General features: G+C 38.2%; 1 protein-coding gene across 2 annotated transcripts in view; it reads left to right on the top strand.

The window, feature by feature from the left end:
- The window catches only part of ATP6V1H (ATPase H+ transporting V1 subunit H), a 50,963-nt gene that overhangs the window by 5,512 nt on the left and 21,943 nt on the right, over positions 1–23,508 (top strand). For both annotated transcript variants that reach the window (XM_086609278.1, XM_086609279.1), the window contains exons 3-11: positions 3,046–3,148; positions 4,601–4,690; positions 9,261–9,374; positions 13,168–13,272; positions 14,369–14,422; positions 17,212–17,309; positions 18,719–18,911; positions 22,187–22,365; positions 23,146–23,271. In XM_086609278.1, coding sequence (XP_086465404.1) covers positions 3,046–3,148; positions 4,601–4,690; positions 9,261–9,374; positions 13,168–13,272; positions 14,369–14,422; positions 17,212–17,309; positions 18,719–18,911; positions 22,187–22,365; positions 23,146–23,271 — 1,062 coding nt within the window. The remainder of the gene's footprint in view (positions 1–3,045; positions 3,149–4,600; positions 4,691–9,260; positions 9,375–13,167; positions 13,273–14,368; positions 14,423–17,211; positions 17,310–18,718; positions 18,912–22,186; positions 22,366–23,145; positions 23,272–23,508) is intronic.

Here is a 23,508-nt window from a genome sequence, read left to right as displayed (position 1 = left end):
ACTTCATGTTTGCTGCAGATGTAGTCAAATTTGGGTCTGGTGTGGTGTTTTTGTTTTAAAAAAAACACAACACCACAAAACAAACAAGAAAAAAACCCACGAAAATTAAAACAAACAAACAAAAAACTCCAACTAACCTCCAGAATGACTTCTGTTAAGTCATTCAAATGAAAAAAGGAACAAGAGCTGCTGGAGGAAATGCATAACAAAAAGAAGGAATCACAAGTTTCTGAATCATCTTGAGAGACCAAGCTGTTTTAAAAATGGTGGTCTTACAAATTCATACTTCATAAATTTACACAGCTTCAGTGTGTTCTCCTGTAGCTCATGCTCTCAAAGGCAGGCCCTTAGTGTCTCAAGCACCACGATTGACGTGATTACAGGACTCCTGGTCTAAGCCTGGTGTTCCCAGACAACTGAAGCTCAAAGTGACTTTTATCTGTTGACAAAAGACTGTATAGACACATCCTGTTTGGCTTTTCCCGTTGTTTGGCTTTTCCCGTTGACAAATGTAGGATGAAAGAAAAAGCTTGAAAGCTTTTTTCCTTGACTACCCCTCGCTTTATGAATCTTCCATCTAATAAGTCTTAATTGCTATTCCTCAGTGCATATGAGGATATTTCTTACAAAGCAGCTGGAATACAGGAATAGTGCATGTGGTACTGGACTACTAATATTCTTTGCTTGAAAAGCGAATAGGTAAAAGATGGCTCTGTGTTGAGGCCATCCTCAAGATATAGCCATTTAAGTAAGAGAAAAGATAAGAACATGTTGTAGGTCTTATTTATGTTTTTTTTTTTTGTTTCAAGAATCCAAGTGAGGCAATAAAAAAAAAAAAAAAGCACGAATGTTTCCTATAAGTTTACAAGGATTTTAATGGAAGCCCTAGTCATTGAATATCTGGAAACTGCCTTGGAATGTGAGAAAGATGGATTAAAAGATCCCATGCTACATAACTTTGTGAAGTGGAAGATGCATTTGACTCAGTGGAAATGTAAGAGATGAGTCTTGGAAATAACTGAAACAGAGCAATGTCTAATACTTAAATCTCCTGTGACTTTTGTACTGATGACAATGTGCACAATTTTCTTCTTTCCTGAAGCACTCCTGGTATTAACTAGTAAAGCTAGTCACCTATTAAAGTCTTGGATGTTTTCAGGACTACTTGATTTAAAATTAGTTTTCTTACTTAAAGAATACCTGACTGTACTGTTTCGGCGAGTTTGTTATTTGTTGTGATGGTAAGTTTTTATATTATAACAAAACCCCAACAATATACTGCCAGCTCTTCAGCTGAGTAACAGCTTTCTGAAGAAGCACTGCTGATGGCAGTGATTCCTTGAATATTAAGTTAAAGAGAAGATCAAGTAGACATATGTTGGCTTACAGGTGTTCACAGCAGTTTACTATATCAAGCCCCCTTGCTTGTGTTTGGATGAGCTTGCAAGCCTGTAGTTTTAAACCACCAGGAGTAGCTGAAATGTTGTAATTAACGAAAGCTAAAAATGTATTAGGAACCAAATTCTCTGTACTCCTTAAAATTATCTTCATTACTTACGGCAGACTTCAAATAACAATTAATTTTATTTTTCAGCACTTATTTCAGGTTGGACTAGGCTGTTATTCATGTTATGTATTACAATTTTGGCATGATCTGCTAGCTGTGTGTATTTCAGTTCTTATAACTGTTTCCGCTGACTGTTGTGTTCAGCCTCTGGAAGTTTAAGAATTATTTAGAGAATGCTGTTGAGCAGAGGCAATGCATAGGGAAGGCTTTAGAGAGATTATTCAGTCATTAGTTTTAAATGCTTTGTACATGAGACCTTTTGCAGAAAGGAGCTCTTTACGTTCTACTGTGGGATATAGGATTGGTAGAGCGATACCGCTGAGACGTCAAGTTGAAGAAAATAAGGTTGGTTTGGTGGGTTAACCTTGGCTGGCTGCCAGGTGCCCACCAGGCTGCTCTATTACTCTGTCAAAAGGACAGGTGAGGAATTATGGCAAAAAGTTCTTGGGTCCAGATAAGGACAGGGAAATCACTTGGCAATTACCATCATGGGCAAAACAGATGCTACTTGGGGAAAATAAATTAATTGATTGACCATTAAACAGGGTAGGATTATGAGAAATAAGAACAAATCTAAAAAAGCCTTTCCCCTGCCCCTCCTTTCTTCTTAAGTCAGGTGTGAAGTTGAGCCTATCTACCTTCCTACCCTGAGCAGTGCAGGGGGACAGGGAAGTGGGGTTGCGGTCAGTTCGTAACACTTCGTTTCTGCTACTCCTTCTTTTGCATGCCCTTCCGTTGCTCCAGCAGAGGGTCCTGCTCACAGGTTGCAGTCCTTCATGAGCTGCACCAGCATGAATCCTTTTGCACAGGGTACAGTCCTTCAGAATGAACTGCTCCAGTACAGATCTCCCCATGGGGTCACAGGTCCTGCAAGAAAACCTGCTCCAGTGTGCGCTTCTCTTCATGGAGTCACAGCTCTGGCCAGGAGCATACGCTAGTGTGTGCTTTCCATGGGCTATAGTTTCCTTTAGGGTATACCGACCTGCCTGATGTGGGGTCCTTTGTGGGCTGCAGGTGGATATCTACTCCACCATGGACCTCCATGAGCTGCAGGGTAACAGCCTCCCTCACCATGGTCTTCACCATGGCCTGCAGGGGAATCTCTCCTCCAGTACATGGAGCACCTCCTGCCCCTCCTTCTTCACTGACCTCCATGTCTGCAGGGCTGTTTCTATTACATCCTGTCACCCCTTTCTCTGTCTGCAGTTGCTGTTGTGCAGCAACGTTTTCCCCTTCTTGAGTATGTCATCACAGAGATGCTACCACTGTTGTTGAGTAGCTCAGCCTTGGGCAGCAGCAGGTCTATCTTGGAAGCCAGCTGCATTGGCTCTATCCAACCTGGGAAAAGCTTCTGGTGCCTTCTCACAGAAGCTGTCCCCGCAGCCCTCCTGCTACCCAAGTCTTGCCATGTAAACCTAATACGGTTTGAAATAACTTAACTGTTCATGTTGCTTATGGTCTCATATTTTGCTTTACAGAGGGCAGATGATTTCAGGTGAAGACTGTGAATTTATTCAAAGATTTGAGCAGAAAAGAAATCCAGAAGAAAAACAGGAGTTGTTGCAAGCAGAAGGAAATCAAGTAACTTTCCTTTCTTTTAATAATCTGTCTTTTGAGGAGGAGGATGGAAGGAAATTTTTGTACCAACTCTATTTTAATGTTGGCTGTATACAGTTAAGATGTTACGGAAGAAGTATAAAATGTGCTATTGTGATTTTTTTTTTTTCTAGGTATCGGTTGGACATTCTTTTTAAAACCTATTAAATAATTATTTATTGTCATCTGACTTTGAAGAGTTCTGTTGTGGGACAAGCTAGCTCAAGTCTGTCCTCATCCCAGTTTTCTTAATCATGCCCTTACTTAATCAAGTACTTGAGTCACTTCTTTTTTTGAGCTTTTCTCCTTATAGTTTATTGACAAGAGCTACTGCCAGTGAGATTTCTGCTTGTCTAGCTGAACAATTGTAATGCAATTCCAGCGACAGAGCCCACTGACTACTAAGGTGGATTCACTTATTTAAAGACAGGTGTCGTTTTGGGCACTGTAAGATATGAGACATCTGCATTTGGCAGAGCTGATATAAGATTGATAGGTGACCCATGCCATTTGGCTTATGAAGTCTAGGCAAGATGCCCAAAGACACTTTAATGATATTTCAAGCAGCAAAATCTCAGCCTTGAAGCCTGAGGTTCTAGCAGACAATGTCAGACATCAAGAGGATTGGGTGGGGCAGGGGGGAAGAGCAGGAGATGCATTTAAGACACAACTTTTTTCTACTTTAATTTTAGGCTGTTCTGTTTTTTTTTTTTTTCCCCAAATTGTATTGTATGACTGCTATGTAATGGACCATAATTTGCATAGCGACAAAAGCATATATGGTGAACATTATAAGCCACTATATAATTACGGTGTAGCAGTTCAAGGTTCCGTTTTTCTTTCAGTTTTGGTTGAATGTGGTGAAGGGGAAGGAGGAAGTGTAAAAAGTAGGGTTGTGACTGTTCCAGCCTATTTTGTCTGTTCCTGAAATTGTAGAGTAGAATTGTTCAGGAGGCAGAAAACAGCTCAAATATGAACAAAGATTTGTCTACAAGGTATAGGAAGTGAACAGGTAAGAGTAACCTGTCTTCCCTCCACTCATTCAAGTTGCTGAAACTTTCTTTATACCATGTCTAAGTTTGTTGCTGTTTTGTTGGTTTACTTGGTTCTTTTCCTTGCTGCCATAAAAAAAAGACTCTGATGGAGATTTTTCTTATCAGTCTTTCAACAAAGCACTTTGCTGACTTTCACTAGTGAGTACTTGTTATTTCATTTGAAAGTTGTAAAACAATTTGTAAAAGGTAACAAGCAATGTGACAGAAAATGTTCTTTGTAATATAATGTCAAATGTATTCATCTCATTGAAATTGATTAAGATGTTGGGATGCTCAATGCTTATGTGAGACTTAACTGTGAATTAATGAGGTCCTGTTTTATATTATCAAAAGGAATGAAGATAATTGCTAATACTAATTTTAATGTCTTTTATTTTTCTAGTGTGCTAAAACATTTATAAACTTGATGACTCATATCTCCAAGGAACAGACGGTTCAGTACATTCTGACTATGGTTGATGATATGCTGCAAGTAGGTCAATAACCTGTCTTATTTTTAAGCCTTTAAATGCCTGCTTAAATGTTTCTTTAGACTAATTCAGGTCTTTTCAGGTGTTTGTCATACTGTATTGAAAATATTCTTTTAAATTTTCAGATCTTGTCTTCAGAAGTTAAATAGTAGGACTAAATTTGTATGGGTAACTTAGTCTTGTGTATATATATGTTTATGTTCTGGAAATATGTATGCTTGTCTGTTGACTCTCAACCATGTGTGATGCTAAACTTGGATATTAAGGAATGGTCTGTGACATCAGCCCTTTCCGTGTTGTGTAGATGGGGCATGGCTTCTAACTTCAAATTGTTGAAGCTTTTACTACAAAGGTGTTCATTTTGCTGCCCTCAGCAAGAAGGTGTAGTTTCTGTAGCTTTGGGTTTCCAACACGAGTGAGACTGTTTAGGACAACATGTTCTGAAGTTCTCCATGGTTTAATTATAAAACAGGAACTTTGGATTCAATGAAATATGTATCTCTTTGTAGCTATGTGATACAATGACTTATGAGAGTAGACTATTAAATTTGGTGTCAGGACTGCTGTGCTGACCTGGACAAGTCAAGAGAAGACTTTACTCGATGAGATAATCTTGCTTTTGCATTTCTTCACTCTCTAGTAGACTGGGAGAAAGTGACTGGAGTCATGATATAACAAGATGTTTTGAGTTGTTCAAGGTTTTCTGCTGGTATTCATGTAGAATATCTGGCTGGTTGACAGTTTCTTTTCTGCTGTTTTATGTTGTATTTAATACAAGGTTACAGTGAAATGTGTCTAGCAATGAGTTAGTGGTTCAGAGCATTGCCCTAGGAGGTGGATCATGTGAGTTGTAGTTCCAGCTATGAGTATTTAGTTTTGTCAACAGGCAAGTTGAAAAGTGTGAGCCTCTCCACAATACGTGTGACATGGGGATTATGGTGTTCTTTCAGGTGCCTGTCTGCACGTTAAAGCCCTGAGCGAGTGCCCTGACTGCTGGAATAGTAACTGGTGATGGTGGCAGCGGCAGTTTGTTCATGCCCATCTGCAACTTTGTCACTCTGACCCTCTTCCTTTTTTCTTTAGATTTACTTTTTCTCAAGTGTGACACAAACATCAAGAAGCAGAGAAGAGAAAAGGGAGCCTCAGCATCATTCCTTGATTAGGACACCGAGTTGGGAGTACCTTGTTTTGGTTTATGCGTTTGATGTCAAACTGTTTATTATGACTACTTTTGTGAGGAATAAGTCTCATTTTCTGTGTGAGACATGTCAGTGGCAACAGAAGTAATAATTTCATTTGCTCTTCTTTGGAACTTTTTGTGAGTGTTTGTAGGTCTTGTTTTGCTTATGCACTTTGACATTAGCACATAGCTTATAGCTGCTATCATCTCCTGTGCTGTGGAATCGATGCTCCACAGGTAAAGGCCACTGCTCCACTGGTCCACTCTTCCACAATTGCATTAGTTCTAGTGGTCACAGAAAGTAGTTTTGAGTAAACTCTTATTTGCTGTGTTGGTTCTGTCATATGTGTCTAGATGAACATGTTTTCTTGATTTCATGGTCATGGACTTAAATTTCTGTATTCAGGGCCTTACCCTGCCACAGAAGTGGCATTATGTGGAACATAATGACTTCAAATTGTCTAATCTTTATAATGATACAGGAGAATAGAGATGTTGGTGCACAGTATATATTTGCTTTTGTTTGAAATTGGATGCCTTTTTCCCTTTAGAAATTTCTACTTCAGTGTCTGAAAGGCTGCGGTGGCTTTTGCAATGCTCTGCGTGACTTCATTATTCAGGGATATCTTGTTGCTGGCAAAGAGGGCTTGTGTGCAGGTGTCTGCACGGCATCATCCCAGGGCTTCCTAACCCTCCGTGCCTCCACTAGGCAAGGCTGAAACAGGAATTCTCTTTTCTTTTGATCATATTCAGATGGTAGAACATGCTGTCAGTGATGCCTCATGCACCATTGGTTGCCCATTTTCAAGATGTAGATTCTTGTCAGAAACCAACATACTGGCCACTGACTGTGTGACTGTGAGTTTAGTGCAGAGTCTGCAGACTGCATGGACAGAGGAATCCACACCAGTGGATATGAAGTCTCCTGTCTTTGCCCGAGTAGTCTTAATTCAGTAAGTGCAAAGATTTTGAGTGAGAAATTGTTCAAGGACATGGCCTGTCATGGTGCCGCTGACTCTTTCAGTAAAATTGTTTTGGGCAAGGATGTTCACTGCAGTTTCATGAGATGTACAAATAGTATTGGAAAGCTACCTTTGATAGCTGAAACTTCTAGAAACTATTGTAGATAACAGTATCCAGCTTTTGTCTGTGTTGATAATGATTGACTGCGGTTCATCTTTCTATGCTTTTCTTGTGAGGTTGTAAAAAATCATATTAAGTGTGTTTTCAGCACACCAAAAGCCTCTCTGGGTGTCTAGGATTGTTCCAGCAGTTCTACTCACAGGTTTGATCATCAGTCTGAGAAAAATTTCTTTTGGAGGCTGCTGGAAGTGAAATTAATGTGGTGACTGCTTTGTAAGAATATCACCATTCTGCTTATTTCTGAAGGTGGAGAGCGTTAGCATACCGAAATCCCTGAGGAAACATTTCTTATTCTATTCGTACGATAAATACTTGGAACCATTTCTCTGGTTTAGTGACCTCATCACACTGCACAGCCCGTTACTTATGAAGTCTTTAATAACCTACACTGCAGTTGGTGCAGGTGTCAGTACCACCCAAGTGAGCTTCATTATGCTTCTTCAGAAATGACAGATGCTGAATTATTCAACTGTTGATGTGAGAGCTTCAGGATTTCCATTTTATCAGCGTAGTCAGTTGCTGCCTCGGAAGGTGCGGCACCACGTGTGCAAGGGCCGTAGGCAGTTCTCTGCTCCTTCCCTCCTGTCTTCACCCCGCACCTTAACAGCAAACGAGACTAGTTGTCTGATTGACGGTGTATTGAAGTTATTTCAGCTTTTCTGCTTCCAGACCTGTCTGTCTTCTCCTTGGTTATGTTGTAAACTGAACTCATTGATCTAGTTATTTTTGATCTTTTTAGCTAGACTCTGTGCAGCACAAGTGTAGATGCTAACAGCAATTTATTTGATCAAACTGCCATTTTTTCATCAAACTAGTCCTCACAAAGCGGAGGCTCTCCACCAAGGCACTATTTTCCTGAGGTCTTACTTTTTAAAATTTGTTTCGTAGTTTGAACAACAAATCTTGAGAGGGTTTTTCAGTGCTTTTTGGCACATGCTATATATAACATGAAACACTGCAAGGGTTATGACTGTTAGGTAACTAGTGACACCTGACCTTCCCCAGTCAGTGATCAGGACAGCAATTTGCAGCACGTGTGGTACAGTAACTTTGATACTCTCAATGAAGGGTTGGTTGCAACTCTGATCTGCCAGTGTTTGCATTGTGGATACATTCAGGTTATCTTGTGCTCAACCGACCATATTCCAACAAGCAGGTTTGCCTACTGGATTCTTGGTCCATAGAGTTAATAACAGGGTGGAGGAAAGCCCTTCGGCTAGGAAGTTTGAAAATTAAATTCATTGGGTAGTGGAGACTGAGATACTGTTCTCATGGGAATTTCCCAATTACCGTGTTTTGCCTTCCTTGATAGGAGTTGTATACTTTGTTGTAGTAGTTTGACTTCAATGAGGAGACATCTGTTTAGAGTGAAAGTTCACTATCCACCAGGCTATAAAGTGTATGGAAATACTGGGGAGAAGTGAAAATCCAGGTATTTAATTATTCTGGAAGACTGTATATATTCTAGGCTATTAGTAAATAGCAGAGCTCCTTTCTCTGCTTCAGGTTTGCATGGTCTCTTCTGTGGTCTGCTTTAAGGAGAACCGTAATAGCTGCTTTTCATGGTGGTTATTAGGTGAAATGCCTCAAATTGTGCCTGGTGCCCAGGTTCAGGTACTTGTGGTCTCTTGTGGTTCAGCCTAGAAGCCCTGGAGAACAGACTTCTGGTGACCATGTCCTCTCCTAGGTATGCAGATTGCTTGAGGTGACAGCTGAATCAGTTGCAGCCTCATCTGGGAGGGAAGAGCTCGCTTCTATTGAGAAGAATGGAGAGGCAGGACTAGCTTACGTCTCTGAAATTTCACTTGTAGCACACGCAGCCGAGTGGAACAACAGGTTTTTGTGTGGAAGTAGCAATACGTGGAAAACTTAGTATGGATTTTGTTCAGGCATAATTCATTGGATGAATAATAGTGTTCCTCTGGAAAATGATGATGTCTAGGTAGTCTCTCATTTTGCTCGTTCTACTTGCTTGATGAAAGGGTACATTCATTTTTGCTCAAGCAGGTGTTGGAGTACTGAGATCTAACTAAGGTTTCAAAGTTTGTTCCTTGCCTCCCCCCAAAAAAAACCCTCTAACCCTAATATAAGAGTGCTGAAATGAATTTTATCCACAAGTAACAACATGGGCTGTTACGAGCCAGGATACACTCTGATAATATATGCCAACATAATGAGAAGCAAATAACTGCTTTGTTTTGAATGCTTTTACAAGTCTCTTATCTTTTCCTCTCTCCCAATTTTTACAGGAAAATCATCAACGTGTTTGTATCTTCTTTGATTATGCAAAACGTGGTAAAAACACTGCATGGTCCTATTTTCTGCCAATGTTGAATCGACAAGATCTTTTCACTGTGCATATGGTAAGTTTTAAATGAACCTGCCTCTGAAGATGGTAGAGAAAAATGCTGGTTTTATTTTTCTTTAGGTGATTTTGGAGTTTGAAACTAAACTACTACTTGGACTGGAAAGTTTTCTTCTTGCAGTCTAGATGAGTCATTCTTAATACAAGCTTCACTTGACCATGTTTTCAAAAAAAAAGTTACAGTTTATTGACATTGTGTTTTTTTTTTTGGGAGATTAGAACAGGTTTAAAAGGCTTAGAAAAGTGAGGATTTTAGAATTAATTAAGCACAGTAAGACAACTTGAAAAATAACTTCTGTCACAACTGCCAGTCAATGCTCCTCATGCTGTACAAATATTAGAATTTAAGTTCTCATGCTGTGAAAGGGAAATATCTTTACCTTGATGAACCTTATTCTTTCTTATGCTCAAATTACTATAATGCTGCTTGAAATCTGCTTAAAATGATTTGTAAGCCTATTGGGGAAGAAATAATTTCTGCTGTTGTGGTGGGTTGACCCTGGCTGACAGGAAAGCTCCCACCCAGTTGCTTACACAGTTCCCCATAGCAGGATTGGGGAGAGAATCAGGAAGACAGAAGTGAGAAAACTCGTGGGTCAAGATAAAGACAGTTTAATAAGCAAAGGGGGAAAAAAATTAGGGGATTTGGAACTCAAATCGAACAGAAAGTAGTGATGCAAAAGCAGTCACTTCACAACAGCAGACAGATGCCCAGCCAGTATACCTCTTTGGTCAGCTATCGTGGCTGAATCCTCTCCCAGCCTCTCGGCCCTTCCACCCAGCCTACACGCTGGAAGTGTAGAGTGAGAAACAGAGAAGTCCTTGATGTTCTGCAAGCACTGCTCAAGAACAGCTAAAACATTGATGTGTTGTCAACACCGTTTTGGTGACCAGTCTAAACCACAGCATCATGTGGGCTGCTATGAAGAAAATTAAGTACATCCCAGCCAAGCCCAGTACAACCATGTGCATTGTATGATATCTGCTGTGCTTTGAGTCGCTGGGTGCTGCTGGTGTATGTGGAGTAACTTTTCTAGAATTCTTAATATTTTTCTGTCAGCTGTAGTGAGAACAGGGCATTTCATCTCAGCAGTTTTTTTACCTTGTGGGGTAAAAATATGATTGTATTAATGTAAATTTCTAATAGAGACCATAATTTCCACCAATAAAACTTGTATTTGCAACCCTGAAGAGAAGGACTTGGAGGTGTTGGTTGATGAGAAGCTCAACATGAGCCAGCAGTGTGTGCTGGCAGCCCAGAAAGCCAACAATGTCCTGGGCTGCATCAAAAGCAGCATGGCAGGCAGATCGAGGGAGGTGATTCTGCCCCTCTGCTCTGCTCTCGTGGGACCCTACCTGGAATACTGTGTTCAGCTCTGGAGCCCCCAACATAAGAAGGACATGGAGCTGTTGGAGTGAGTTCAGAGGAGGGCCATGTAGATGATCTGAGGGCTGGTGCACCTCTCCTGTGAAGACAGGCTGAGAAAGTTGGGGCTGTTCAGCCTGGAGAAGAGAAGGCTCCAGGGAGCCTTCTGGTACTTAAAGGGGGCCTACAAGAAAGCTGGAGAGGGACTTTTTGCAAGGGTGTGTAGTGATAAGACAAGGGGTAATGGCTTTAAACTACAAGAGGGTCGATTTTGATTGGATTGAAGGAAGAAATTCTTCCTTCTGAGGTTGATGAGGCACTGGAACAGGTTGCCCAGAGAAGTTGTGGATGCCCCATCCCTGGAAGTGTTCAAGGCCAGGCTGGAGGAGGTTTTAAGCAATCTGATATAGTGGAAAGTGTCCCTGGCCATGGCAGAGGGTTGAAACTAGATGATCTTAAAAGGTCCTTTCCAACCCAAACCGTTCTATGATTCTGTGGCTTGAGGGAGGAGAACTGCATGGGTATGAACTGTTCTTCACTGCCTATGTTTATGCTGGCATGGTATGGTATAATCAAATTCGTGGCTCAAACTACAGAACTACATACCTGGCATGTATTATGCTGTGGAGGCAGTACTGGCGCAAGGAATTCCAGGCAAGTCATGCTGTTTGCCCTTAGGTGTGGCCAGGTGTGTTTGGGGCTGTGCTGTGGCTTGAACAGTGAGCTGGCCTGTTTTCAAGAAAAATGTCAAGCTTGATTTTATATTTTTTTTAATCTGGCTGATTAACTGCATGGCCATAGAATCAGGTTACTTGGTGTAGATGAAGCAGGACGCTTTGGGTTTTTGATTGTTGGTGGGTGTTTTATTGTTTGTGTTTTGGTGGTATTGCTGCTGTAGACCCATCTTGCAAAACTGCAGTCTCAGCAAACTTGAACAATATTGACTTCTCAAGTGTGCAGGTAAACTGTAATTTTTTAGACCCTTGCAGTACAAACTAATTAGTTTCCCTGGAATGGTGGTTTTCAAATGTATAGTACAAAAATTTCTATGCCCAGTATTTCTCTGCTTACAGATGTGTTATTCAGATATTGTTTTCCTTAGGTACTGCAAAAATACACAAATAACTTTACAAGTCACAGAAAATCTAATGTGATGTGAATCCATTTTAAAACACTGTTTGCTCCCTTACTGTGCCTTTTAGTGCTCTTTGTGCATACATATATTTTTTTTTTTTGAAAGCGCGTGAAATTCTTCAAAGCAAAGTTTTAGGTTTGTGTTGGTTTTGTTGTGTTATTTTTCTTTATTTCCTACCTACTCCACACACTGGAAGACTTTTGTTGCTGCATCATTGTATCCACATGGACAGATAAAAAACTCTTGTTCCCTTGTGTTCAGACTCAAATGCCACTAGATGCGAATGGTCTCTTATTAACGGTCAGGTAGCAGTTTTAACGGGAACATGGTAAGCTAGCAATCTAATATTTTATGGTTTAAAGCTGAAGGGATTTTGCAGGGTTACTTGTCTGCATTCAGAAGTGGATTTGATGCGTTTCACTGTAGAGATCATTGTTCCAGACTCCCACTCATAACCCCTGCAGAAATCAGTGGTGGTGGTGCTGCAGATCTGAATGCAGTATAGTGGAAAAGTGCCTGGAATACTCTCTTCACTGCATCATGTGGAAAAACGAACCCTGACCTCAGTAGTTTGTTGGTTAGGCTGCCTCTTTATATATAAGCTGGCTCAAATGTTTCTGCAAAGAAGCTGCAGACTGCAATGTAAAGTTACTTCAAACATAATTTGGAAAGACTGGACTAGAAATATATTCTTGTTATATGTATTCTTGTGCCATATGCATCATAAAAATTCTTAACCTGACTATGCTTTTACTTCTCAACTTCATTCTTAAGTTCTACCTTCCTTTTTGGTTTTCTGCTCTTCTTTTTCTGAGCTTAGAACATCTTCCTTCTTGAAGATGACTTGGTTCACTTGAAGTACAGAAAATTTTAATATTTTGCAATCATTTGTCTTGGCATATGGCGTAGTTGCTTAAAGTAAGCCTGCTCATGTATGTGTTAGACCATTAAGTGTCTTGCTGTTGATGGATTTCTGACTGTAATAGTGACCTACAGTAGTAACCCATTGATAGCTTCCCCCCTTCTGAGTTCTTTGTTGGTGCCTTGTGAACTTCATCAGAGACAGGTATCCGATAACACTGAAAATATACCAGTTACTAGGAAGTAGAACCAGCAGAAAGCTGAAGAAACAAAATTAACTAGGCCTGAAGAGTCCTCTGCATAGAAAACAGGTAGATTACGGTAAGGAGCCATCTTTTGCCTAAACTTGGTTTCCAGAGCTTATATGACTTTTCACCGAATCCTCAAATTACTGCGTTTGAAAAATCGGTTTATTGCATTCTCTTTCAGGCAGCAAGAATTATTGCCAAACTGGCTGCGTGGGGAAGGGAACTTATGGAAGGCAGCGACTTGAATTACTATTTCAACTGGATTAAAACTCAGCTCAGTTCACAGGTAAAAAGCTACTTCCGCTTAAACGTTACAGTGACTTTGGAAACTTTTTTTTAAGAATGTTGATGCTCAAACAGGAGGGTTTTTTTTGGTGCTCTCTTTTTTAAAATGAAATTTTACTTTGTTATTTTTAAAGCTAAATATCCTTTATTCAAACATGTACTTTTAAATTTAATATTTTATATTTTCTGCTCCAGTCCTAGAAATTTAAATAAAAAATAAAAAAATAAGGCTTTTTGCCTTTTCTGTTGGTAAATGTTTCTTTTTTTTTTCTGGATACACAGAAAACATGATGAGAGTTTTTTGCCTCCCTGTGTTGTTTTTTTCTCAGAGCTTTTTGCTAGGAAGAAAAATCACATGGAAGCAGAAAGTGAATATTGAAAATTTTTTCCAGTTTACTGTAGTAGAAAGCTTTGGTTTTTATGCCTATCACTTGAAACTAAGTAAATCCTGTCTTATTTGGACAGCATTTGTATGCCATTAGCTCAGTATGAGCTGCTTACTGCTGACTTCTCCTTCAAAGATTGATTACTCTCCTTTGTATTCACTTTTGGAGATTTTTTCCTTCAATCCTTATCAAAACTCAGTGATTTGTCATTCTGTTGTAGCAGAAGTGGATTCTGGAGAGAAAAGAAACAGTCTTTTAGTAGGTGTATATTTTTTTCATAGTTTTCCTGATTGAGCTTATTAAAAATTAGTTTTATTTTTACTCTGGAAGAAGAATCTTAAAGTTGGAATTTCCTTCAGAAAGATTCAAGAGAATGGTTTTCAAATTCCAAGATAAAGATGGATAAAAGTTTTAAGTAAATTCACACTTAAATTTAAAAAAAATAATCATATATCTTCATATATCAGGATCATATATATCTCATATATCAGAATACGCTCCAAGCATATTCTTCTAGGCATGATGGTGTGTGGGAAATGAATACAACATATTGTCATAATATATTGAGCAGAAAAATATATCTAATAGGTTCTTAATCTTTTCTTTTTATGACTGAAGTGATGGGAGAATTGAAAAACTTCGTAACAACTGTTCTGTGAGAGTGAAGGACAGCTCTGATTTTCAACTTTTTTTTTCTTTTTTTTTTTCTAGAAACTACGTGGTACAGGGGGTTCTGTGGAAACAGGAGCAGTCTCCACAAGTGATGTGAGTGTATCTTCGATATCTGTCAATTTGCTACTTTGGGCAGGTGATATCCACTCCTCAAATTAAGGTGCAGAGCTGTGCTAGTGTCTAATAGAAAGTAATTGTAATCAGAACGGTATGGCGACAGAGTGCCAGGTGATGGCGCCAAGAAACAGAAGTATTAAAACACTGGTTTCACAGAAAACCCTGGCAGTAAAAATGTGTTTTACAAGTTCTTTGGGTTGTTAAAAATGCAGATGTATCTAGCATCCTCTTGGTTAAGACTTGAAAAAATTGTATACAATTAATCTAATGTTTGAAGAATACTGTCTGTTTAGCACTGAACTGTCTGACTTGTAGAAGTAACCTGAGACTAAGAAGCTTTTGGCTCTTGTAATGTGCAGAACTTAGAAAAGGCACATCAGATACTGAAGCTAATGTTGCCCCTCAAACCGCTGTAGCATGAAATTGCAGGAGTGCTTTCAAAACTGTAAGCTTTTCATGTGTGAATAGCCTGAATTCAGGGGAAAATGGATTGTCCTTTCCTCATCAGTATTTATACTGAATTTCAGGTGGCTACAATGGCTGTTGAGCTTACAGATGAACTGCGGCAGTGCAGCAAACCCAAGGGATCATCATAACTGAATTTTCTATTTTCTTGTGGCACAACGTGGCAGTTTATTATAGCTTTTGAATGTGAAATAGGATTCAGTTTGGTCTTTCGCTCCTTTTGCAACCTGAAAGTGTTGACTTTTTTTCAGAAGACTTAAATATGAACCCGGAATTTGTTTCCCTTCTAAATATAGTCATTGCTTTAAAGCGTTAGCTTCCTGTAGAGAAAAGTCTCTTAAACTGCCACCTGAGCAGGGTTTAAAATAGAAAAGAGGAAAAACTATTGAAGCATTTTATATGCAGTTCTGTGTGCCATACTGTTAGGTTTTGTTAGGCTAACAACCCTCTGTCATAGAGCCTTAAAACAGTAAATAGTTCTGCAGCAATCAACACCACTGGTTACGGAGCTGTGAGCTCTTCTGACTTCCTTAGAAATCTGTATTCATAGTACTGCAGCACTGCTTGGATGTCCCGTACTGCTGCAGGGTTCCAAAGCAGCAGAACTCGGAGCACAAATATGTTCTAGGGCAATGAAGTTGGGTAGATATTGTCTTGACTTCGTTAGTGTTCTGATGTCAAATCTAGCTTGTGCAAGATTTCCAAGCAGGTCCTGACTAATTTATTTCAGAGTAAATTAGAGATGGAGTTGTAACATTTTATACAGGAAATGAGGACTGGGGTCTATTATGAAATTTCCATTATAATAGTATTGGAAGAGAATGCTTTTAAGACACTCTTTAAAAAGAGAACTCCCAAGTTCAGTAGTACACAGGTTGGTGATGCAGATAAATGAATACGTTATTTGGGCTGGGAGGGCTGTCTGTGTTATAGCTGTTTTATTTGCATGGTGTGTGAGAGTGAATACCTGCCCAGGGAAATGAATGTTCTGTACGACGATTTGGGCCTAGATGTTCAGAGTCAGTTTTTTACATAAAAATCTTAATCTATGATGGAGAGACACAAAATGAATTAATCTTTATTTTAAATTCTGTTTATTGTCTCTTCTGTTTTCTCCTCATATGAGATTACCTAACTTCTTTACTCCAATAAATGTTTGAAAGGTTTGTCCTTCTATTTTTATGCAAGTGATCTACCATAAGACTTTCAGGACACTTAGTGAAGAAAAAGGCTTATAGCAAAAAACCTCCACCATATTATCAGCAGCATATCTGAACATTAGTGAAGATAATGCCAGAATTTGAGGAAAAAAAAGAGGGGAAAAAAAAGTGCCTCTTCTGTTGTACCTTGGGATCTTTTTGTTGCTGTTGTGGGAGGGACAGTGGGTTGACCAAAACCCATTTTGAACTGCAGCCCATTTTACATGTTACTGCACAGAAAATACCCGCTTTTAGAGATGAAAAGCTGTTTAATGATTCTGTCTTTGTGACTGTTCATATAGGAGTCTGAATGAAAATAGAATTCAGTGGTGCAACTCTCAGTATTGTTCTGATGAGAAAGTTTTAGTCTTATTATTCTTTTCTTAGCACAATATACTATGCTAAGATTTTAATGAAAAGAAGAAAAAATTAAAATGCAAAGCTAAACTTTGAGGATGATTTTGCATACTCTTTTCTAATGGTATTTTTTTGTATAAATATACATCTCATTATGATAAGCATGGTACTTAACTGTGTGGCACATGCATAGGAAAATATACACTTGTCATGACACCACTGCTGTTTTGAGTTGGAGAATGGGAGTGGGAAGAACCTGAGCTCAAGATTCCTTTTTCTACAATGACCTCTAGCAAACTTCAAGCTTGGTAACTATTTTGCTGATTTATTTCCCAAAATTTACTTAATGGAATAACAGTTGACTCTGTGGATGAAAGGGCTCTGGTAGTATAATCGAGTCAGCTTTCATTCATATATACTGAAAGAAGGCACGTTCAAACGGGCTATAAAAATCACTTATGGTAATGTAAAATGGTGTCACTTGCATAGCACTTCTTTCCTATTCAAAACTCTTCTCCATTTATGTTTTGCTTCCTACCTTTTCTTGTGAGTTGGTTTTTGTGGTGTGTTTTGTTTTGTTTTTTTTAAAAAAAAGCATTTTAAGAGCAAGCCTGTTTAACTCTGAAGAGTTACTGAAGAAATGTATGTTGAAATATGCCAGTAAGACCTCGTTTGGAAAACTGAACTTCACATTTATTACCTAACTCATCTTATAAGAAGTGATGTGTTCTTCTTTTCACCCAGAGTTCCCAGTACGTACAATGTGTTGCTGGATGTCTGCAGCTGATGCTCAGGGTCAATGAATATCGCTTTGCGTGGGTAGAAGCAGATGGAGTGAATTGGTGAGCACTTATTTCAATTTATATGGATATACTTGCACTTCCAAAAAAGGTCACTGGGGAATGTGCTATTGTAATAGAACTCTCTTGCAAAAGACAGATGCTCTGTTTGAGTACAAAACCTATTTGTTTTCAAACATTAATACAGTCAAATAGACAAATGAAACTTCAGATATAGGTACCAATGTTGAGGCTTCAATGCTACTTTACTCTTCATGAAGCAGTGCTTAAATAAATATCTGAAGGGAATTACAGGCATTTGTCTTCAGCTGAAAATGCTCTGGTTTTTACTTAATAGAACAAAGACTAATGAAATGAGTTTCTGCTAGTCTTTCTTGACTTTCAGTTTGGAGTTGTTCAGTCTGAAAATATTAGTGGAAGCAGAAACACGTTCTAGAGCTAAGCTAAATTTTTTTTTTTTTCCACATATGGGTTCAAGTTGGTTATTCCTTTGTCCAGATTCTCTTCATAAATAGCTCTGCATCAGGCTAGGATGTTGTCACTCATCTTATTTAAAAAATGCTTGTCTGTAAATAATTTTCTGCCATGCGTGCTTCTATTGGGGATGGTGGCTCAAAGTTCAAAAGATGTTCACGTGTGTCAATATGACACTATTGAAAGAAACTTTTTCACCAAGGAAGGTTTTTAATAAACTATTAAAGCATTACAATAAGCCTGCATTCAAACAAGTTTGAATTTGTCTTGATAGCAATGATCTCGAAAGTAGACAATTTTATTTTTAAATTAGGTTAGCTTTTTTGGAATAGGCATGTAAATTGCTTATTAAATTTTCAAAACTTGAGCTGAACAAAGCTTTGCATGATGTTTTCGTGGACATCTTGTGATATTATTTCTTCTCTAGCAGTGCTTTGTATAACTGCGATGTGTTGTATCTATAATCTGTTTTCTGAGAACTCACTTGTTAAATAATGACTACTTCAGCTCATTTCAGACACTCCTGTGGAAAGATACAATTAAGGAGCAAGTTCAATTTGTGTACATTTTGTTCTGTCTGTTTACTCCTTCTCTTTCTTAATTCTGAAGGAGTAGCTGTGTGTTTCTCTTTCTCCTAGAATGACAAATAATGCTCTAAGCATGCCAGTAGAAACAGACTCTCAGTGAACCTGAAGATGGATACAGTACCACATCAGTTCACATGGGAAAAGCTGCTTTATGGCTGTGAGGCCAAGGAGGAAATAGCTCTGTCTTTAAAAGATGACTTTCTGAGCAAGCTGCTTGTACAATGATAAACACTGGTGCAGGATACTGTGAAGTATGTGTTGTATACTCATCCTCAGCAGCTCTTTCTAATAAGTTCCTGTTGACCATTTCTTTTAATGTTTCAGGGTGGAGCAATGCAGTCTATGCAGTCATTATTTAAAAATTAAATGTATACTATGTTGATTTTTCAGTATCATGGGGGTCTTGAGCAACAAATGCGGCTTCCAGCTCCAGTACCAGATGATTTTCTGTGTGTGGCTGCTGGCATTTAGCCCTCAAATGTGTGAATATCTCCGTCGGTATAATATTGTTCCAGTGCTGTCAGATATTCTTCAGGAATCTGTCAAAGAAAAAGTGACTAGAATCATCCTTGCAGCATTTCGGGTAAGTGTCTGTTAACTTCAATCTCACAGTGCTTCTCTCTCAAATGTTGCTGATGCACAGTTGTTTCTGCTAGACCATTTCAGTAACCTGGATTGAAAGCTTAGTTCTCCCTTTCTGTTTTTTATGAACTGAGTTTTGCTACAGGTGATAGACACGCTATTATAAGTAATAGACATCTGCTGTTCAATGCCTTCTTAAAATAAGGTTGACTGAAGAAACCTATGTTAACACAGACGCTAGTGATTTCCCTTCTTTAGTTCAAGATTCTTTTTTTCTACTGATATTAATGTAAAACACTGTAGTTACTAATATCTGATAAATTTTACCTTATGAAGCTTTAATTAAAAAATATTTTAAACATACATATGGTTGTCCAACTGACCGACTTAGAAATTATTTTTATCTGCTAGTCCAAAAATCTTTTCTTGGTGGCTGTGTCAAAATGAAGAAGAATATCCATGTAAGAATGATTAGTTGACTTATTGTGTCCATGTTACCTGAAAGTCACTGGTCCTATTTAAGATAATTTGGAATAACTGAGCACAGAGTTTTGATGTTTTCATTGTGAGAGTACCAGTTTGTGTTCATGGATGCTAATTGTGCATGTGCACATAGTTTTACATGCATGCTTGTCAAATGTCTTGTGTGTAATACAGGAATGCTCTAACAACTTGTAATCCTGTTTTAAAACAGGACTTGTATCCTAAGTAGGGGAGATAGTTTCCAAGATCTATTTGTTTTCCTGGATGTTGATTGTGTTCCAGAAGTAGGTGTTGCAAGCAAATTAGGATGTGAAGAGGGGGATTGTTGCTTACTGACTTGCTGATAAGCAATAATGATCTGAGTGAAGGTGCTTACTCTGTGACTTAAATGATCACTCTAGCCAAAGCATCTGCCACTTTCAAAAATTTCTGGATAAGGTAGATCATAAGAATACACTATTTATCCTGTTGAAGGAGGTCAGCGGTGTGAGGTATTCAGTAGGGGCTATTCTTAATATGTAGACCTCTGTAGATGTTCTGGTGTTGTTTAGGATTGTTGTGTTAGGATAAAGCCGGGACATATAGCAAGACAGCTTGGGGGGAAAAGAAAAGGAAAAGGAAAAAAAAAGGAAAAAACTTGAGGGCCTCAGCAGTTTATATTCAACTTCTTCCAATACCGAGGTCATTAAAAAATAGGAGAAATAATTGCTAGTTCTTAGATTTAATGTAGTTTGCACGAGGAGACAAAAATGAAGCCAAGTTATTTTAATAAATAAAGGCTAAAAAGAATAAGATGGTTCTGTTACAGGCTTCAGGGAAATTAACTTAGCATTTTCTTTCTCCAACATTAAAGACTAGTGTTGGCATGAAAATGAGGTTGCAAACTGGCAGACAGAAAATAATAGATTAGAAATTAGACATCAGAGCTGTGAGTTCTGAAGCAAAATTAAAATGGGTAGCCGAGGCAAAACAGGCCTTTTCCTGTGTGAGAGGCCACAGTAGGGGGAAAAAAAAAAAAGAACGAATTGTATAAAGGACCAGGCTTGATGATTCCTCAAACCATCTTTGCTGCCTGTGCGTTACTAAAGGTATGCCATGAGTCTTGACAATTTGCGTATGTCTTCTCTACTACTCGATTTCTCCTAATTTGACCTGTTTTACCTGTTTGGCAAGTTAATTGCCTGAAGTGTGTGATTGCAATGTTTTTTGTATAAAGCAACAGGTATTGGGTGCTTCTGTCTACTTTGAATCAATTATTTTCTCTCTTTACCTAATAAAGTGTGTTTTCCTCATTTTTCATACTTTTGTTTTCTTTTGTATCTATTTCCTACCTGTAACTCATTTGGTACCTTAGGATTTTTTTTTAATCACTGAGTACTTTACTGACCCATTTTATTTAGTCGTGTGTTCCTGTTTGTACTTTCCTAACGTTCTTTCAATTTCACTATCAAAAGCTTGAATATCTCACTATGGTATGAGATAGGTAATAATATTTGGAGTAGCTTCCACATCTGCCTATAATTCCCTTAACCAGGAGTTCTTTGGAAACTTTAGCTATCTGCTCCTTGAACTTGTTGAATTTTGTCTTCTAAGATTCATGATTTGTTCTTTTGCTCTCTTTAGCACTCTTACCTCTAATTTAACATTACTTTCTGTAGATTACCTTTTACTTCTCAGTTCTGTAACTGAAATAGAAACAGGTGGGTTTTTTTGCACATTAAAGGTAGTTGTATGTGGCCCTTAAGAGCAGTAATATGACTTATTTTCAGTGTGCAAGTTGTAACGTTTATTTGCAGTGTTCTGTCTTACTAACTAATATGAAGTCTGGTATCTTAGAAACCTTAAGTGTAATGGTTCTGTGACGTGAAAGAAAGTGATGCAGTCAAATTCCTTCTATGTGCTTTCATTACTTATTTCTGGTATTTGTTAATACTTATTTAAATGAACACGTTATGTTTGTTAAGGGCTTTGTCTTTTATATGGAATTCATGTTTTCAGCTTTATCAAAAAATGCAGGTAGCTAGCTCTGATTGAACAACATAATTTGAAGCTAATTAAATTGAGTAGAAAAGTAATGAATAAATGACATTGGAACTTGACTATTACATTCTGTGCTTGTAATTTCAGTCTTACCATCACACTTCTGTTTGAATAAAAATGTCTAGTTGGAATATTCCCAAATTCAGAAGAAGCTGATCTAATCCAGATGGTAACTCTTGAGTTGGAAAGATGATTTAAAAAAACAACCTTAAGACTTTCTTGCTTTATGCTATTGCTGCACAGAAAGCTAAAATGATAATTCCAGACAGAAGTAGTCGTTTATGGCAGAGACTCTGGGATTTGAGATATGAGCCTGCGCTTTTTCTTTGAATAGTCTTTGTAGTCTGCCTGATTTGATGTGGAAAATAATCATAGGAGGTGAATTAATACTTTCTAGTATTGAAGGTAGCATGGTGGTTGTGCTTTTCGGCGCATACGGTTGCATTACTTCTACCTTGCAAGACAGAGCCTTTTTTTTTTTCACGTTCCTCTTCATCTGCTGTCGTGACAGATATGAATAACCCTCTTGTGTAGTAAGGTCAGTCCTAGACAATTTATGCTACTAAATGTAGCTGTAAAGCAGCCACTGTGTGGTAGACTCATACTTTACTACTTTGGAGAGATTACTTTGGGAAGCGGTCAATTGTGTCACTTACTTACAAAATTAAAAAATACGAACAATAATTTCTTAAAAATGCAACTTTGAGACAAAGTAGTCTGTTCTTTAAACAAACAAAATTTTTACTTCCCTAGAATTTGTTAGAGAAATCTACTGAGAGAGAAACTCGCCAAGAATATGCTCTTGCCATGATTCAGTGTAAAGTTTTAAAGCAGCTAGAAAATTTGGATCAGCAGAAATATGATGATGAAGACATAAGTGAAGATATCAAATTTCTACTGGACAAGCTTGGTGAGAGCGTGCAGGACCTTAGGTATGCTCTGCAGTGTGAACTTTGAAAAAAATACAATTATACGAGCATTGGTAAAACTTTTATTTTTTAAGGCTGAATAATATACAGAATTATATGTAAACACTAGCTGATAAGTTAAAGCGTACAGATGCATATTGTATATAGACCTTGCCTATTCTAAGTGAGTATTTACAGGCTGTGTAGAAAATAAATCTTCACTTTTGGATATGTGATCTTTGTAACTGATAAATTGTTAAAGGACTTCTGAGAGATCTTATAGGTGTTCCAGTGTAAGGTGAAGACTATCTGATTAGAACACATTTTGCTGCCCAGATTAACTCAAGTTTTTGCTAGTGTTTACGTAGTTCTTACTCTTGTGCATAAATTGAACTGCATATTGTAGTTCATGTCGAAGTTTTAATTGGATGAAAGGCAAGGGCTGAGATCATTCCTTGGGGAGTTAAAACCTAGAAAACAGGCAAAACAACCAATTGAATTACCAGATGCTGTGGTTGTGTGGCTTGGGTTTTTCCTCAATTTTTTTTTTTCTTTTGGAATTGTGTTTGATGTGGATGGAAGAGTACATTTGAAAACAAATTTTTCTCCTGCCTTTCCTTATTTTTAAAGTGTTGAACTCTGAGATAGGGAACAGTTCTCATGCTCTGCAGGGAGCGGGCTTCCAAATGTGCCATAGCAAGTTGTGCTCCAGCTTTAGCTTGCTAGGGACAGACTTGGGCACGTGGTTCAAATTCTGTTCATAGAAGCTTAGCCAATATTTCACTTAGGTCTTTTGTGTTACAGCTCCTTCGATGAGTACAGTTCTGAGCTCAAGTCAGGAAGACTGGAGTGGAGTCCTGTACACAAGTCTGAGAAGTTTTGGCGGGAGAATGCTGTAAGACTAAATGAGAAGAATTATGAACTACTTAAGTAAGTTTTCAAATCTTGAATCACATAATTCTTTATCTGTGTTTAACTGAACCTGCATGTAATACAAATTTTACATTTCAACATGAAAAGTCTAGAATGAAAGCAAGTCAGAACATCTTTCTATTTTTAGCATGTATTGTCCTTATGCATGGTTCATTTTGTTCAAAAGCAGAATTGTTTATTTGCTTTTACTGGTCAAAATGTATTGATGATGATGATAGAGGGAATATCTCTAGC

The sequence above is a fragment of the Tauraco erythrolophus genome, chromosome 3 (genome assembly GCF_009769465.1).
Source record: "Tauraco erythrolophus isolate bTauEry1 chromosome 3, bTauEry1.pri, whole genome shotgun sequence".
In the NCBI taxonomy this organism is placed as follows: domain Eukaryota; kingdom Metazoa; phylum Chordata; class Aves; order Musophagiformes; family Musophagidae; genus Tauraco; species Tauraco erythrolophus.
The sequence above is the reverse complement of the archived record's forward strand: the minus strand, read 5'-3'. Positions and strand labels throughout refer to the sequence as shown.